The 17,218-nt window shown below is 45.7% G+C and overlaps 1 protein-coding gene across 1 annotated transcript; it reads left to right on the forward strand.

The window, feature by feature from the left end:
* The first annotated feature begins 7,756 nt into the window (after positions 1–7,756).
* Positions 7,757–10,271, forward strand: LOC138775382 (uncharacterized). Its single transcript, XM_069955925.1, has 3 exons — positions 7,757–7,908; positions 9,558–9,910; positions 9,988–10,271. Exons 1-3 carry the CDS (start codon positions 7,777–7,779, stop codon positions 10,181–10,183), a joined length of 681 nt encoding a protein of 226 aa, XP_069812026.1. The 5' UTR covers positions 7,757–7,776; the 3' UTR covers positions 10,184–10,271.
* The last annotated feature ends 6,947 nt before the right edge of the window (positions 10,272–17,218 follow it).

A 17,218-nucleotide genomic window follows, 5' to 3' on the forward strand; every position in this document is an offset into this window, starting at 1 on the left:
GGGCGGCGGCATCTTTCCAGTGGAAGACTGAGCGAGGAGAGATACGGCAAAGAGTTCCGGTGGTGGTAAAGAGCGGGTTCCCTGTTGACGGTGAGTGGCCGCTTCCCTACTTCCTACCCCCGCACTCTGCCTTGTTAGGCAGAGCGGAGCGCCGCGGCAATATGCTCTGCACTCAGCCTGTCTGCTTTGTCGGGATAACTCTGTACAGCCACAGCGCTCCGCTCTGTCCCCCAACTCCCCCCATCCAAGCTGCAGAGTTAGGCCGACAAAGCAGACAGACTGACCGCCAGCCCCCGCTCCCCCCCGAAGGTCAGTTGCTGCTTCCCTACCTGCTACCCCCGCACTCTGCCTTCTATTGCAGAGCGGAGCGCCGCGGCAATAGGCTATGTAGTGCACACAGCCTGTGTGCTGCTCCGCTCTGCCCCAGCTTCCAGACACCGTTAGCAATTCCCCCCCAGCCCCCTACTACGGAGGACAGTAACTGGCCGCTGAAATGTCATATGCCCGTACTCTGCCTTGTCTAGTAGAGCCGGGCGCCGCGCACTGGGCTATCACTGGCACAGATCATGCAGGGTATCTGCATTGCTGTGCAGAGCCGCGGCACTAACACCCCCCCCCTCCCCCGAAGCGGACAAGCACCCCCAGCAATCCCTCCCAGCTATCCACCCCCCAAATAAAGCGGACAAGCACCACCAGCAAACCCCCCCCCCCCCCACGGATCCCTCACAGCAATCCCCCCCCCCCCACGGATCCCTCACAGCCATCCCCCCCCAGCAATCCCTCACAGCCATCCACCCCCCAGCAATCCCTCACAGCATCCCCCCCCAGCAATCCCTCACAGCAATCCCCCCCAGCAATCCCTCACAGCAATCCCCCCCCAGCAATCCCTCACAGCAATCCCCCCCCCAGCTATCCCTCACAGCAATCCCCCCAAGTAATCCCTCACAGCAATCCCCCCCAAGTAATCCCTCACAGCAATCCCCCCCCCCCAGCAATCCCTCACAGCAATCCCCCCCAGCAATCCCTCACAGCAATCCCCCCAGCAATCCCTCACAGCAATCCCCCCCAGCAATCCCTCACAGCCATCCACCCCCCAGCAATCCCTCACAGCAATCCCCCCCCAGCAATCCCTCACAGCAATCCCCCCCAGCAATCCCCCCCCAGCAATCCCTCACAGCAATCCCCCCCCCCCCAGCTATCCCTCACAGCAATCCCCCCCAAGTAATCCCTCACAGCAATCCCCCCAAGTAATCCCTCACAGCAATCCCCCCCAGCAATCCCCCCCCCCAGCAATCCCCCCCCAGCAATCCCCCCCAGCAATCCCCCCCAGCAATCCCCCCCAGCAATCCCCCCCAGCAATCCCTCACAGCAATCCCTCACAGCAATCCCCCCCAAGTAATCCCTCACAGCAATCCCCCCCAGCAATCCCTCGCAGCAATCCCCCCCAGCAATCCCTCACAGCAATCCCCCCCCAGCTATCCCTCACAGCAATCCCCCCCCCCCAGCAATCCCTCACAGCAATCCCCCCCCAGCAATCCCTCCCAGCTATCCACCCCCCAAATAAAGCGGACAAGCACCACCAGCAAACCCCCCCCCCCCCCCCCATGGATCCCTCACAGCAATCCCCCCCCCCCCCACGGATCCCTCACAGCAATCCCCCCCCCCACGGATCCCTCACAGCAATCCCCCCCCAGCAATCCCTCACAGCCATCCCCCCCCCAGCAATCCCTCACAGCCATCCCCCCCCCAGCAATCCCTCACAGCAATCACCCCCCCCAGCAATCCCTCACAGCAATCCCCCACAGCCATCCCCCCCCCCAGCTATCCCTCACAGCAATCCCTCACAGCAATCCCCCCCAAGTAATCCCTCACAGCAATCCCCCCCCAGCAATCCCCCCCAGCAATCCCTCACAGCAATCCCCCCCCCAGCTATCCCTCACAGCAATCGCCCCCCCAGCAATCCCTCACAGCAATCCCCCCCAAGTAATCCCTCACAGCAATCCCCCCCCCCAGCAATCCCTCACAGCAATCCCCCCCCACCCAGCTATCCCTCACAGCAATCCCCCCCCCCCCCAGCTATCCCTCACAGCAATCGCCCCCCCAGCAATCCCCCCCAGCAATCCCTCAAAGCAATCCCCCCCAAGTAATCCCTCACAGCAATCCCCCCCCAGCAATCCCTCACAGCAATCCCCCCCCCCAGCGATCCCTCACAGCAAACCCCCCCCCCAAATAAAGCGGACAAGCACCACCAGCAAACCCCCCCCCCACGGATCCCTCACAGCAATCCCCCCCCAGCAATCCCTCACAGCAATCCCCCCCCAGCTATCCCTCACAGCAATCCCTCACAGCAATATCCCTCACAGCAACCCCCCCCCCAGCAATCCCTCACAGCAATCCACACCCCCAAATATAGCAGACAAGCACCACCAGCAACCCCCCCCCCCCCCCCCCCCCCCCCCAGGGATCCCTCCCAGCAATCCCTCCTAGCGCACTTCCCCCCAAGCAAGCATCACCCCCAAAGCACAAACCCCCCAGCAATCCCTCCCAGCGCACATACCCCCCCACCCAGCAATTCCTCCCAGAGCAGACAACCCCCCCCCTTGCTATACACCCCCTAGAGCACCCCCCCCACAAGCAATCCACCTCCCAGCTCACATCCCCCCCCCCAGCAATCCCTCCCAGAACACACATAAGCTGTGTGTGGTTCTGTAGCAGCTTGCGGTGTGTGTGTGGTTGAGTAGTAGCTTGCGGTGTGTGTGTGGTTTAGTAGCAGCTTGCGGTGTGTGTGTGGTTTAGTAGTAGCTTGCGGTGTGTGTGTGGTTGAGTAGCAGCTTGCGGTGTGTGTGTGGTTGAGTAGCATCTTGCGTTGTGTGTGTGGTTGAGTAGCAGCTTGCAGTGTGTGTGTGGTTGAGTAGCAGCTTGCGGTGTGTGTGGTTGACTGTGGGTTAGTAGCAGCTTGCAGTGTGTGTGTGGTTGACTAGCAGCTTGCGGTGTGTGTGGTTGAGTAGCATCTTGCGTTGTGTGTGTGGTTGAGTAGCAGCTTGCGGTGTGTGTGTGGGTTAGTAGCAGCTTGTGGTGTGTGTGTGTGGTTGAGTAGCAGCTTGCGGTGTGTGTGTGTGGTTGAGTAGCAGCTTGCGGTGTGTGGTTGAGTAGCAGCTTGCGGTGTGTGGTTGTGGTTGAGTAGCAGCTTGCGGTGTGTGTGTGGTTGTGGTTGAGTAGCAGCTTGCGGTGTGTGTGTGGTTGTGGTTGAGTAGCAGCTTGCGGTGTGTGTGTGTGGTTGAGTAGCAGCTTGCGGTGTGTGTGTGTGGTTGAGTAGCAGCTTGCGGTGTGTGGTTGTGGTTGAGTAGCAGCTTGCGGTGTGTGTGTGGTTGTGGTTGAGTAGCAGCTTGCGGTGTGTGGTTGTGGTTGAGTAGCAGCTTGCGGTGTGTGTGTGTGGTTGAGTAGCAGCTTGCGGTGTGTGTGTGTGGTTGAGTAGCAGCTTGCGGTGTGTGTGGTTACATAGCAGCTGGCGGTGTGTGTGTGTGGTTCATGAACAGTAGAAGAATACAGTTTGTATAAGGCTATGTTCACACAGCGGAAATCCGGTGGAATTCCGTTGTGGAGAATCCTGACTGTCTCGTTGTGCCATAGACTGTCTCGTTGTGCCCCCCCCCCAGGAATCCCTCACAGCAATCCCTCACAGCAATCCCCCCCCCCCAGCAATCCCTCACAGCAATCCACACCCCCAAATATAGCAGACAAGCACCACCAGCAAACTCCCCCCCCCCCCCAGGGATCCCTCCCAGCAATCACTCCTAGCGCACTTCCCCCCCAGCAAGCATCACCCCCAAAGCACGAACCCCCCAGCAATCCCTCCCAGCGCACATACCACCCCACCCAGCAATTCCTCCCAGAGCAGACAACCCCCCCCCCCCTTGCTATACACCACCTAGAGCACCCCCCCCACAAGCAATCCACCTCCCAGCTCACATCCCCCCCCCCCAGCAATCCCTCCCAGAACACACATAAGCTGTGTGTGGTTCTGTAGCAGCTTGCGGTGTGTGTGGTTGAGTAGTAGCTTGCGGTGTGTGTGTGGTTTAGTAGCAGCTTGCGGTGTGTGTGTGGTTTAGTAGCAGCTTGCGGTGTGTGTGTGGTTGAGTAGCAGCTTGTGGTGTGTGTGGTTGACTAGCAGCTTGCGGTGTGTGTGTGGTTGACTAGCAGCTTGCGGTGTGTGTGGTTGAGTTGCAGCTTGCGGTGTGTGTGGTTGAGTTGCAGCTTGCGGTGTGTGTGGTTGACTAGCAGCTTGCGGTGTGTGTGTGTGGTTGAGTTGCAGCTTGCGGTGTGTGTGGTTGAGTAGCATCTTGCGTTGTGTGTGTGGGTTAGTAGCAGCTTGCGTTGTGTGTGTGGGTTAGTAGCAGCTTGCGTTGTGTGTGTGGGTTAGTAGCAGCTTGCGGTGTGTGTGTGTGGTTGAGTAGCAGCTTGCGGTGTGTGTGTGTGGTTGAGTAGCAGCTTGCGGTGTGTGTGTGTGGTTGAGTAGCAGCTTGCGGTGTGTGTGTGTGGTTGAGTAGCAGCTTGCGGTGTGTGTGTGTGGTTGAGTAGCAGCTTGCGGTGTGTGTGTGTGGTTGAGTAGCAGCTTGCGGTGTGTGGTTGAGTAGCAGCTTGCGGTGTGTGGTTGAGTAGCAGCTTGCGGTGTGTGGTTGAGTAGCAGCTTGCGGTGTGTGTGGTTACATAGCAGTTGGCGGTGTGTGTGGTTCATGAACAGTAGAAGAATACAGTTTGTATAAGGGTATGTTCACACAGCGGAAATCCGGTGGAATTCCGTTGTGGAGAATCCTGACTGTCTCGTTGTGCCATAGACTGTCTATGGGAGAGCACGTGCCTCAGCTGTCTATGCTCAGAAGTGATTCTTCACATCTTTTAGTAGAGAGCGTAGGAACATGTGCTCTACCATAGATCGGTGTGATGACTTGTTTATTGTGAACATAGCCTTATAAGGCAGTCGGAGAGTGTGCAGTAACCAAAACAAAAAATAGTGACTAGTAAAGAATCAGATTATTTATTTATTGTTAATTTTATTCATAACGTTCCATTTTTGTTTATTACTCTTCTTTTTTTTTTCCCCCCTCTTGTTTAGTTTTGTGAAATTTGAACTAAGACGGAATTATCCTTTAGAAACTGAATGTGGCTTGACCTGCTTTACCATTTCCCCCTGGTGTTTTGGCTTATGTGATAAAAATGCAAACTTGGTCCGAACTTCCATCCAATCTAAGGAGAAAATGTATCACTTTGGTCGTGTGTGAACAAGAAAATGTCATTACTTGAATATCCTTTTTTTCATCACAGTTATTTATTTATTTATTTTTTTATTCTTTCTTTACTGTATTCTTCTTATGTTCACAAGGATAGGATTTTAGGTGTTTATAACATAAGTAATGCAACTTTCAATTACGTAGATGGCACACATTATTTTACGATTTATATTCAAAAGATAGCGAATATTGTTTGATGTTCATATTGTCATCCCTCTATGTCCAAGACAAAATAAAAATAAATAAGAACCACATGAATAATTTTTTATTTCATTGTTTATTGCCTGTGAATGCCAAAATCTGTGATTTGAATTATAGTGTGAACTATTCTCAAAAGGTATGATCATATGTGGGTATTTGTTGCCTCAAAATTGAAACTGGATGTACACTAATTGTATACACAATAAGACACGCCACCGCAACCCCTATGAAATTACCTTTTTTTACTTTGGTTCTATCAAGGTATGTTGCAATTGACTAATAGGGACAAGTATACACGGCTTTATCCATTATAGTTGTCTGGCTGCTAGGCAACTACTTCCCAGGTGCTGTAAATGAATGTATCCAGTCCTGGGAAACTTGGATAAAATTCCCAGTAGGGGATCCATCTTTTCCTAGCACCTGGAAAGGAGTGGCCCACACTTTGATGAGCAGAATACAAATAGGAACTAAGCGCTTTGCCTCTACTGTAAATTCGCTCGTCCCTAGTTTGTGGGAAATAGACTGTATAAGAAATCAAGGTCATTCAGCAATTATTGATAAACTAAATGTCTAATACATTGGATGTTGTCCTAGGGCCTCCTTGAAAAAATGGATATAGCCAGAGGCTAGATCAGTGTTTTCCTGGTTGCATTAGGGCATCATCCAACTTTTCAAGACGCCTGGAGTGGAATGCTGAGTGAATGGTATTGGCAATTTATTTGAAAAATTGGCATGTCATTTCTTTATGCGGGAGGGCGCACCAGACAACCTATTAATTGAAAAAGAGATCCGGAACTTGAAGCACCGTCCATAACGCGTGGTCCACTTGCATTGCATGATAAGTAATTTCTGTGAACTTGGCCTTATATTGTGATTTTTTTGAAAAGGTCTGTTTACATTTGCATATTGAGTGCAATCGAAATGGAAATATTAGCACAGACAATAGTTGTTTTAGATCAAGCCATGTAAACATACCACCTAATTTTGAATTATGATTTACTTGGTTTACTTATCCAACTACTATAAGTGCAGTTCACATAGCTACGGATACCACTTGAAATTTTTTCTAACACTGATTCAAGTGGAATTAACACTTTTAGTCACCTTGCTGCAAGCCAGGAGGTAGTCGCGTAACTTCCCTGAGGTTTCAAGGCCTCTAGGAGAATAAGATGTACAAAAATAACTTGTTATTGGGAATGCCACCTTAGGCTTGCATCCAAATTGAACAACCACCTGTAATAAAGGGTCAAACACTCGAACAGACAACGCATACTACAGTTGCACTCATCTCTAGTCTACTCCCTCATCTATTTAGCAACTGTTGTTGATGCTCGAGTGTTTCTCAGGCATCACAGGATGTATGTCCATTACACTATTTGAAATGCAATGTGGGATACAGCACTAACAAATATCCAAGTAAAAATGTTGTTTATCTGTATACAAGGCCTAAGTAATGAGCTATTTCAGATGGCATATTATCAAAACACCACTACAAAAAATGCAACAATACAAGGGACCAAAAAAATATCACCAAACCATTGTAAGTGGATATATTACATACTGCTCTGGAAGACAATACTCCAAAAAAGAAAAAAATGAGGTAGACCATACTGATACCTAGCCATCGTTGCTGCTTTGGGGGTTCCCTTACACCCCTGTCCCCACCACCATACAGCAAACCTTTACATTTTGTCAGTAAGCTAAAGGCCCTATTCTACGGTACAAAATATCGTCCGCTACGAATAATAATTGTCCCGTGGAAAAGAGTGCAACGGTCAGCCGACATCGTTCATGTCGGTTGTTCGTTGCAGTCACTTGTTTTTCAACATGTAGAAAAACAAGCGAGTGATATAGCAGCGATCGGCAGCCGTCGCTCCATCGGATAGGAGCATCGGCAGCAGACGCAGCTGTATGCGATGGGCTGCCCGGACGATCAGCGATCACCCGCTCGCTGTCGCCGCGTTGAATAGCTGTATTACACTTGTCAAGAAAACCCTCAATCTACCTTCACAAACTGTACTCATTGCCCTGAGTAGCAGTGATCCTGTCCAAGAGTAGACTAACACAGTTTGAAGCACAAAAATAAAAGTTTATCAGAGCTTCTGGGTGCGATGTCTTCAAAGTGATCTACTTACGGATGCAGTATGCAGCTTTACAATTGTGCAGAAAGAATCGGACCAAACTAAACTACAAGTCCCATCATGTCTGGACAGCCAAAGCTAAAGCAGGAGGGCCTGACTGTGACACGTCTGCTCTATAGAATAGAGAAATATATATTTTCTAAACTATGTCTACTCATTACTGTTTAGTAACCACTATGGCTTCAAAAAGAAAAAGATCGTCTGAGAAGACTGAAAAGAGATTGAAAAGAATTTCTCCATTTCTTTCCGAGGAGGAGAAAAAAAAGAGAGCACAAAAGGTAAGCTTTGTTTTGTACTTTATCATATTATTATCATCCAGTATCATATTAAAAAAATTGTAGCATAGATGCACTACGTGACCACTGACTTACTGAATAACAGGTATACTATAACTTGACAAGGAAAATAAGACTGAATAAGGCTGCTGATGTTTTCATGAACATGTACATGTTTTACTTTCAGTCATTATTTTACTATCTTAGGAGAGAAAAAAAAAAAGGCAAGAGTGCCTCATAGGGTGACACAGTCTAGCACTTCAACCAGGTTTCGGCTCACCTGATGTGGTTGTGAACAGTCAATCTACTGTAGACCAGTTTGATAAATCTCCACCATTGTAACCTTTTTACTGGAGTCCCTAGAGCTGGATCCAACTTCTTTACCGATATTCCAATGTCTAAGACTAGCTTTCTGATGAACCATAGCATGCTTGAGTAGCACTCTTCTGTAGTGTTACATGATAGTAAAAAGTCAAAACAAAAAGGAGATCTCTGCACAGACCACGTAAAATAATTGCAACTATTTACCGTTATATACCCGATATACCCTTGAGGTTTGAGTCAGGGAGCCCAGCGCTCCAAAGAAGCGTTACCTGTGGATAGGTACTTTATTATGTAACTAAAATAGTGGCAAGTATTTTACGAGGTCTGTTCAGAGATCGCCTTTTTGTTTCGACTTTTACTATCATGTAACACTACAGAAGAGTGCTACGCAAGCATGCTATGGTTCATCAGAAAGCTAGTCTTACACATTGGAATATCGGTAAAGAAGTTGGATCCAGCCCTAGGGACTACACTAAAAAGGTTACAATGGTGGAGATTTATCAAGCATGATGTACAGTTGATTCGGCTCTGTTGCCCCTAGCAACCAATCAGATTCCACCTTTCATTTTTCAAAGATTTTGTGTGGAATGAAAAGTGGAATCTGGTTGGTAGCTAGCAGCAAATAAGAAAATTCTACTTTGCACCTGTTTGATATATTTCCCCCATAGACTATGGGTCCTATTCCACGGGCCGCGGAAGGCCCGATCAACGATGTAACCCAGCGGCGATCTGCTAGATCGCCGCTCGTATACTGGGCCTATTCCACGGCCCCATGATTGTTGAGCTAGGGCTGCAGGGACATCGTTACCGATGTCCTTGCAGCCCTTACAGCAGCATACAATACCTGGCTGCAGGGCTTCTCCTTCGCTCAGTCTTCGTCCCCGCGTCTCCCCTGCGCTCTATCTTCTGAATGGCCGGTCAGCTGACACGCCACACTTTGCCAATCCACAGGCCGCAGCGGCTGACCGGCCATTCAGAAGATACAGCGTAGGAGAAGCCCTGCAGCCAGGTAATGTATGCTGCTGCTGCTGCTGCTTCTCAAATCGTCGGTCACCCGCCGCGCACCGCTATTCAACCGTAGCGATGCGCGGTGGGGGAACGATGATTTTAGGTCTGGCCCTAAATGAACGATCAGCCGATGACACTAACATCGGCTGATCATTCTCTCTATTTCACCGAACGATAATCGGCCGAATCAGGCCAAATGGGCCCGATCCGGCCGATTATCGTTACTGTGAAATAGGGCCCTAAGAGTTGAAATCAACTTCTTATGCTAACACAATGATTTGACTGCTGTTTAGTAACATGCTATTTTTTTCCCTTTATAGAGAGCCATTTTACATAAAGAACTGAATGAAATGTCAAGACCCTTTCAGGATCCAAATTATATTTTGTCCCTCCAACCTTTGAGAATGGGAGAAGAACCCAGACCTTCTACATCCAAAAATCCTGTGGACTCTTGGTGTCATTGTGGCAACTGTATACTTTTGCCAACAACAGAAGAGTGCATATGCTGTCGCGATGTACATATGGCTACAATGAAACTGGAAGAAGATGACACAATATCTTGCATAACAGATCATAACATGTTTGTCGAAACTTGTTTGAACAAGGCGCAATTAACAATTTGTGAAATGTACAGGTGCTTTGGAAACACACATACAGCTCCAATGGAGAACAGGTAATGATGTTTTTCATATTGATAGATACTATTAATTATAGATTGATAGCCTATTGATTATATTTTTTGTCTTACAGAAACTTTAGAAAAGCTGCATATAGAATGTTTACCATGTGGGTGCATGGTTATCTGGGCCCGAAGAAGCGCAGACCGATTCCTGCTTGTGCAGTAAACAAAGTCAGACAAGCATTTCCCGAAGAAAACCAGGAATATGTTGGCTTTAGACAAGCTTATGACTTCTGTGCAGCAGATATGGCCGATGATCTTCCCTGACCTTCTTACTTCGGACTTTTTTTTTTTGTTTTAAATTGTTTAATGTTTTTTATGATTGTTACAGGGTACATTCGGTATGTTGTCAACTTATAGACCACATTTCAGCACTTGATGTAACAAATTTTTGTGATTGTTATAAAATGTGTTTCTGATTATTTGTTCCAGTGTGCGTATAGGTTATTAAAAATACGTAGATTTTTAAGTAAATGATTCTACCTATATGACAATAATTAAACCTAAGCCGCTTTAGGTTGACTCATTAAAAATTGTGCTATCCTTCCCAGTAGTATATAGACCCCCCTGTGTGCTCCCATAGTACTATTTTGACCCTGTGTGACAGTAGTATTGAGACATTATCTTTGCTGACAAACTACCTTGAAAAATGATGAATCTGGACTAAATTATGATACGATTTTACAATAGGGGAAAAACTCTTGTCCACAGTAGTGTTCCTTTCTCTAAAAATAGGTATATTACTAGTGTGCACATACCAGTTATCCAAATTAGTACACAATAAGCAGACAAAAATATAGATAAACAAAAGCAATTTTATTAAACTTTACAAGTCTATGAAAAAAAAATTAAAAAACATCAACTGAATTCATGGAAGCTATTCAAATGAAAGGTTACAAAATGAAATGTCCTCACATAATGCAGTGTTCATTGGAAACGAGACATATGAGCAGTAACCATCTCACTTTTGTCAGGTCGAGGTTCCCTTGAGATATTTTTGGGCAAAGCCAATGCCTTTGATTCCCAGTTGTGTGTCAGTTCATTTCTTGCAATTTTGATGACATCTTCTAGCATTTGATAAACATGTGACGAATCCATGGGTGTATATATTTTACGTGCAGTCCACTTCTTGTTCAGTTTCGAAAATATCAATTTATGCCGGGTTGATCCTTTAGGACCTGAATGAGTCTTCACTTTCTTGACAATTGCTTGAGGACGGTGTAGATTTGCATTGTGTGCAAGAATTGCAAGTTTTGTTCTTGCTTCCATGCCATCAAACGAAAAATGAATACGTTTGGTCCGATATTTTAGCAAGAAGCTGTGGAATACCTCGATCATTCCGGTATGGCAATAATTGCACAAGTGGTTGAGATCTTTTAGTAGCTGTTTATCAGTAACTATTTTCTTTAATTGCTCAAACGCAGCTGATGTTGATGACATCCAATGATGTTTTTTCTCCTCCTCTGGGTCTAAAACTCGATGATCACATTTGGTGACATGCTCTCCTGTAAATTGATGAATATTTTGAATATGGTATAAAAGAGACAACCATCGTTCCCGGAGAATATCTACATTGCCTGCGGCCGTACTGCAGCAGTACCAGAAGTGGTTTTTTATGGCTGGAATCCACCCTGCTATTTCCCCACAGCTTCTTTTTTTTATAACAGCCATTAGCTTCTTTTGCAAAGATTTGGCATAATGCCACACATCAAATTCATGGAGGATATCAGAATATTCTTCTTTCATTATTTTGCGTATCCCAGCATGGCGGTCTGTTGCAATGATGTGTACATCAATGCCCTTTTTTATAACTCTGTCTAAACATTTTAGAAAAGCTAACTTTTCCATGGCAACTGAGGACGTAGTTTCTGTCACTTGGACAGTTTGAAAATCAACAACTTTATGTGTTTTTGCGTCCATCAGCGTGTACACACAATACTTAGCATTGTGCCCTGGGCTGTCACATTGCCCATCACCTATTAGGCATAATGCTTGATTTTGGAGTTGTTCATCCACTGTTTCTTTTTCCTTTTTCCAATGCAGATCCACAACTGGAAATAAAAAATTCCGTTGATAACGAAAATATGTTGATGGAGACATTATTTGAACATTAAATTGTGAACAAACTGAGAAAAATTTACTATAGTTTCCACCAGTGAATAAAATAGATGCCGCTAAAAGTAGGTTTCCAATGGGTACTCATCCAGACATGGGTTGACTTTCCCAAAAAAAATTGTGTCCCATTTTGCATGTACCGTTGAGACACAAGTATGTACCAATGATGGTTTTTTTAGGGTCAACTATTTTGTTTTGACAAAAACATCTACATTGCTGTAGAATTAGATTAAGTGACGATTCAAAAATTATAAATTTTCTTTCCTTTACAAAATTTTCCTCCACAGTGTCAGAAAGTAAGGTGGCCGACAATGAATCAACGGAATCATCGTCTGGATTGTAGTCTGGATCTTTTTGGTCTTGTTGATCGATTGAAGACATTGATGTGTTTATTACACTATCTTGCAGAAAATCCAGAGTTGTAGGATTGTTGTTCTTCTTTTTTGGGGTAGAGCTGGTCAATGGGTATAAGTGATCCAATTGACTGTTAGTAGTGTGGTCTTCAACAAGGCTAATTTCTGGAAACTGACATCCCCGATCCACTGTATATAGCTCTGTAGCTGCACTTTTATCAATCATTTTCGCTGGCCTTGTGTTGGTTGCCTTATTTTGCCACAAAATTGTCGGAGTATTGGTTGAAGAATGATGTAGAAATTTTTTGAAATCTACTCCAATTTTCACACTTTTTACTCCAAATAAAGGGTCTGTGGCAATTGCCTGGTTCCTCTTATCTCCATTCTGTTTTTTGCTTGAAGAATCCAACAAAGAATCTGCGGTACCAGTTGTTTTACAGTACACGATATCATCTGGTTTATCTTGTAACCTTTGACGTTTTGATGGTGGGCTGGATCCTTGTTGGCTTCTAAATATAGTTGGTACAGCATTGTCCTTGAGGCACTTTTTCTTCTTCTCAGATTTATAAAAATAACAGTCATCACTGAAGTGTTTAGAACACATTCGAAAAGTGTCATTTTTTTTGGCATCCAGTATTCTCTGCGCAAGGACTTCAATATCAAAGTTCTGGTTTGCCTGCTGGAGCCAGACTTTGATCTTGTCAAGACAGCTTGGAAAAACATGGAGGATAACACCTTGAGAATACGTTGTCCGATTGGCCCGACTATCACAATCGGAAACGATGCAGGAAGGCATTTCTAAAAAGACAGGACATTGATTAATTCAGATCATAGGAAAAAAAAACATTATTTCTTTTGTTTGCCCATTCTTCTGTGTTTCTTGTATGTCAATGAATGAAAGTAAAATATTTGGGGTCTAATCGAACTCCCCTATGCAAAACAATAATTTAGGAATAGCTGTATTTCCTTTTATTGACAGGCATGTCTGATGCAAATTCCAGACAAATATCCGTTGACTTTTGGCAATTCTATCAAAAGGGCTAGCAGAGAGGTAGATCCAAAAACGGTAGATTTTTATGTAGACTTTCTTCAGAGCAATTCAATTTCCACATGCACTGTTATGGTTTTTTTAAAGTCGATTTTACTAATGCAAATTGATGGGCATTGGCATACCGCTCAAACTTTATACATGCATAGTCATCGAACCAAAAGTCCTTGAAAAATCAACAAACTTTGGTAATGATAAATTTTTCCTTCCTACATTATTAGCTTACTGAAAATTCACAAAGGTGTGTAGATTATGACTGTTCATTTTACGCCAGTATGTACCGCAATATGATCTCCAGTTGTTTTTCATAGTGTTAGCTTCTGTTTTAGTATGCTTGATATTCACTTGTAATGTTGTTTTTTTTTTTTTCTTATTAGTAGTATTCTTGGTGCTATTGTTATGATGGCAACAGTATGACACAATAAAACATTCTTAGACTTTGTATACTGCTAACTACAACTACAGTTGAGTAGGGGACAACCGGGTGAGCACTAAAGACTTTGTTATCTTCACAATTTACATAGCAGCCAGATGCCTTTTTTTCCTGGGCGGGTTGATAAACTGGATCCTTCATTTCACATAACTTCTCTGTTTCCCAAGACATTTTCCATGACAACCAGGCAGAATCTTCAACGTCCACACCATTGGCATTCTTCTCTTCTTTCTAATTTCGACTTCTGCCACATAATACGCACTGGCTCCTTCAGCTCTCTTTTGCCTGCATGCCTCTCCTTCTCACTCCACTTACTGATGACGTCTTGTGCCCATTGTTGTGAAATTATCTCCTGGTAACATTTTTGTGCCAATCGCCGACTGTCTACTCACCACACTGCTTCCTCTTCCGCACTCACCATTACTGGCTTAGTTACTTCACAGGCTACTTTACAGCATTCACCATCACCTGCCCCTTCAACTCACTGCTTCCTGTCCCATACTCTGCAACATCTGGCCAGTCCCCTCACTGCTTCCAGTGACATACTCACCACCACCTGACCGGTCCCCTTACTGCTTCCAGTCTCATCCTCAACACCACCAGGCACAGTCACCTCACAGTTTACTGTCCCATACTCAACACCACATGCCCGGTCTCCTCACTGCTTACTGCCCAATACTCGGCACCACATGTCAGGACAACTCACTGCTGGCTGTCCCATACTCACCAACACCTGCTGGTTCCCCTCACTCATTCAGTGCCTATACTCACCATCACCTGGTCGGTCCCCTCACTGCTTCCAGTCCCATACTCGCCACCGGACCAATCCCCTCACTGTTCCCAGTCCCATAATCAGCAACACATATCCGGTCTCCTCACTGCTTACTGTCCCACATTTACCACCACCAGCCCGGTTACCGCACATCTCGCTATACCACACTTACCACCTGCCTAGTCACCTCACATGCCGCTATACAAAACTCACGAGTACCTGCCTGTCTGTCCAAAAATCAGTGTCAAGGGCAACCAAAGCATGTGCAAATTGACCCAGTATTAAAATATGGATTTCCGATGGATTACGATCTTGTGCAATTTTTTTGCAGCCAGGCTTTGATACCTTGTGGGTTGTTGTGTATAGCTGTACCTATTATTCAATCACAACTTAGCTAGAGTGCTCAAGTAAGGGTACTATTATACGGAATAATCGGGCCGATTATCATTCCATGTAATAAATACAACGATCAGCCGATGACAACGATCATCGGCTGATTGTTGATATAGTTTCAGACCTATTTTTGTCGGGCGCCGACCGCACACCGCTACGTGTAATAGTGGTGCACGGCCGGCGAGTAACGATATATTTTATCTATCCACGTTCCAGGGCTGCTCCTGCCGTTCGCTTCTCCCGGGGTCCCGCGCACTGTAACCTCAGAGTGGCCGCGGCGGTCCCGGGCTCTGATTGCCAGAGTGGCCTGTCAGCTGACGTTACAGCGCGCAGGACCCGGGGAGAAGAAGACCGCAGCAGCAGCCCTGGATTGGTAATGTATGTAGTTATGCAAGGGCTGCAAGGACATTGGTAACGATGTCCTTGCAGCCCTTGTTTAACGATTATCGTGCCATGTAATCGGCGCTCGTTTACTGGACCTATCTAGCAGATCGCTGCTCGTTTACAGGTTATTATTGGACTCTGTAGAATAGAACCAAAGTAAAAAATGTAAGTTCAACTGGGTTGCTGTGCTGTGGCAAATGTAACACTCTTCATCAAAACACTTACTGTATACAGTTTCAATTTTGAGGCAACAAATACCCACATATGATCATACCTTTTGAGAATAGTTCACACTATATTTCAAATGAGAATCAATAGCAGATTTTGGCATTCACAGGCAATAAGCAATGAAAAAAAAAAAAATTATTCATGTGGTTTTATTTTAATTTTAATTTTGTCTTGGACATAGAGGGATGACAATATGAACATCAAACAATATTCGCTATCTTTTGAATATAAATCGTAAAATAATGTGTGCCATCTACGTAATTGAAAGTTGCATTACTTATGTTATAAACACCTAAAATCCTATCCTTGGGAACATAAGAAGAATACAGTAAAGAAAGAATAAAAAAAATAAATAAATAAATAACTGTGATGAAAAAAAGGATATTCAAGTAATGACATTTTCTTGTTCACACACGACCAAAGTGATACATTTTCTCCTTAGATTGGATGGAAGTTCGGACCAAGTTTGCATTTTTATCACATAAGCCAAAACACCAGGGGGAAATGGTAAAGCAGGTCAAGCCACATTCAGTTTCTAAAGGATAATTCCGTCTTAGTTCAAATTTCACAAAACTAAACAAGAGGGGGGAAAAAAAAAGAAGAGTAATAAACAAAAATGGAACGTTATGAATAAAATTAACAATAAATAAATAATCTGATTCTTTACTAGTCACTATTTTTTGTTTTGGTTACTGCACACTCTCCGACTGCCTTATAAGGGTATGTTCACAATAAACAAGTCATCACACCGATCTATGGTAGAGCACATGTTCCTACGCTCTCTACTAAAAGATGTGAAGAATCACTTCTGAGCATAGACAGCTGAGGCACGTGCTCTCCCATAGACAGTCTATGGCACAACGAGACAGTCAGGATTCTCCACAACGGAATTCCACCGGATTTCCGCTGTGTGAACATACCCTTATACAAACTGTATTCTTCTACTGTTCATGAACCACACACACACACCGCCAGCTGCTATGTAACCACACACACCGCAAGCTGCTACTCAACCACACACACACACCGCAAGCTGCTACTCAACCACACACACACCGCAAGCTGCTACTCAACCACAACCACACACACACCGCAAGCTGCTACTCAACCACACACCGCAAGCTGCTACTCAACCACACACCGCAAGCTGCTACTCAACCACACACCGCAAGCTGCTACTCAACCACACACCGCAAGCTGCTACTCAACCACACACACACACACACCGCAAGCTGCTACTCAACCACACACACACAGCGTAAGCTGCTACTCAACCACACTCACACCGCAAGCTGCTACTCAACCACACACACACACACACCGCAAGCTGCTACTCAACCACACACCCACACACACCGCAAGCTGCTACTCAACCACACACACACACACACCGCAAGCTGCTACTCAACCACACACACACACACCGCAAGCTGCTACTCAACCACACACCGCAAGCTGCTACTCAACCACACACACCGCAAGCTGCTACTCAACCACACACACACCGCAAGCTGCTACTCAACCACACACACACACACACCGCAAGCTGCTACTCAAACACACACACACACACACC

Source organism: Dendropsophus ebraccatus, unplaced genomic scaffold (genome assembly GCF_027789765.1).
Source record: "Dendropsophus ebraccatus isolate aDenEbr1 unplaced genomic scaffold, aDenEbr1.pat pat_scaffold_1588_ctg1, whole genome shotgun sequence".
Lineage (NCBI taxonomy): Eukaryota > Metazoa > Chordata > Amphibia > Anura > Hylidae > Dendropsophus > Dendropsophus ebraccatus.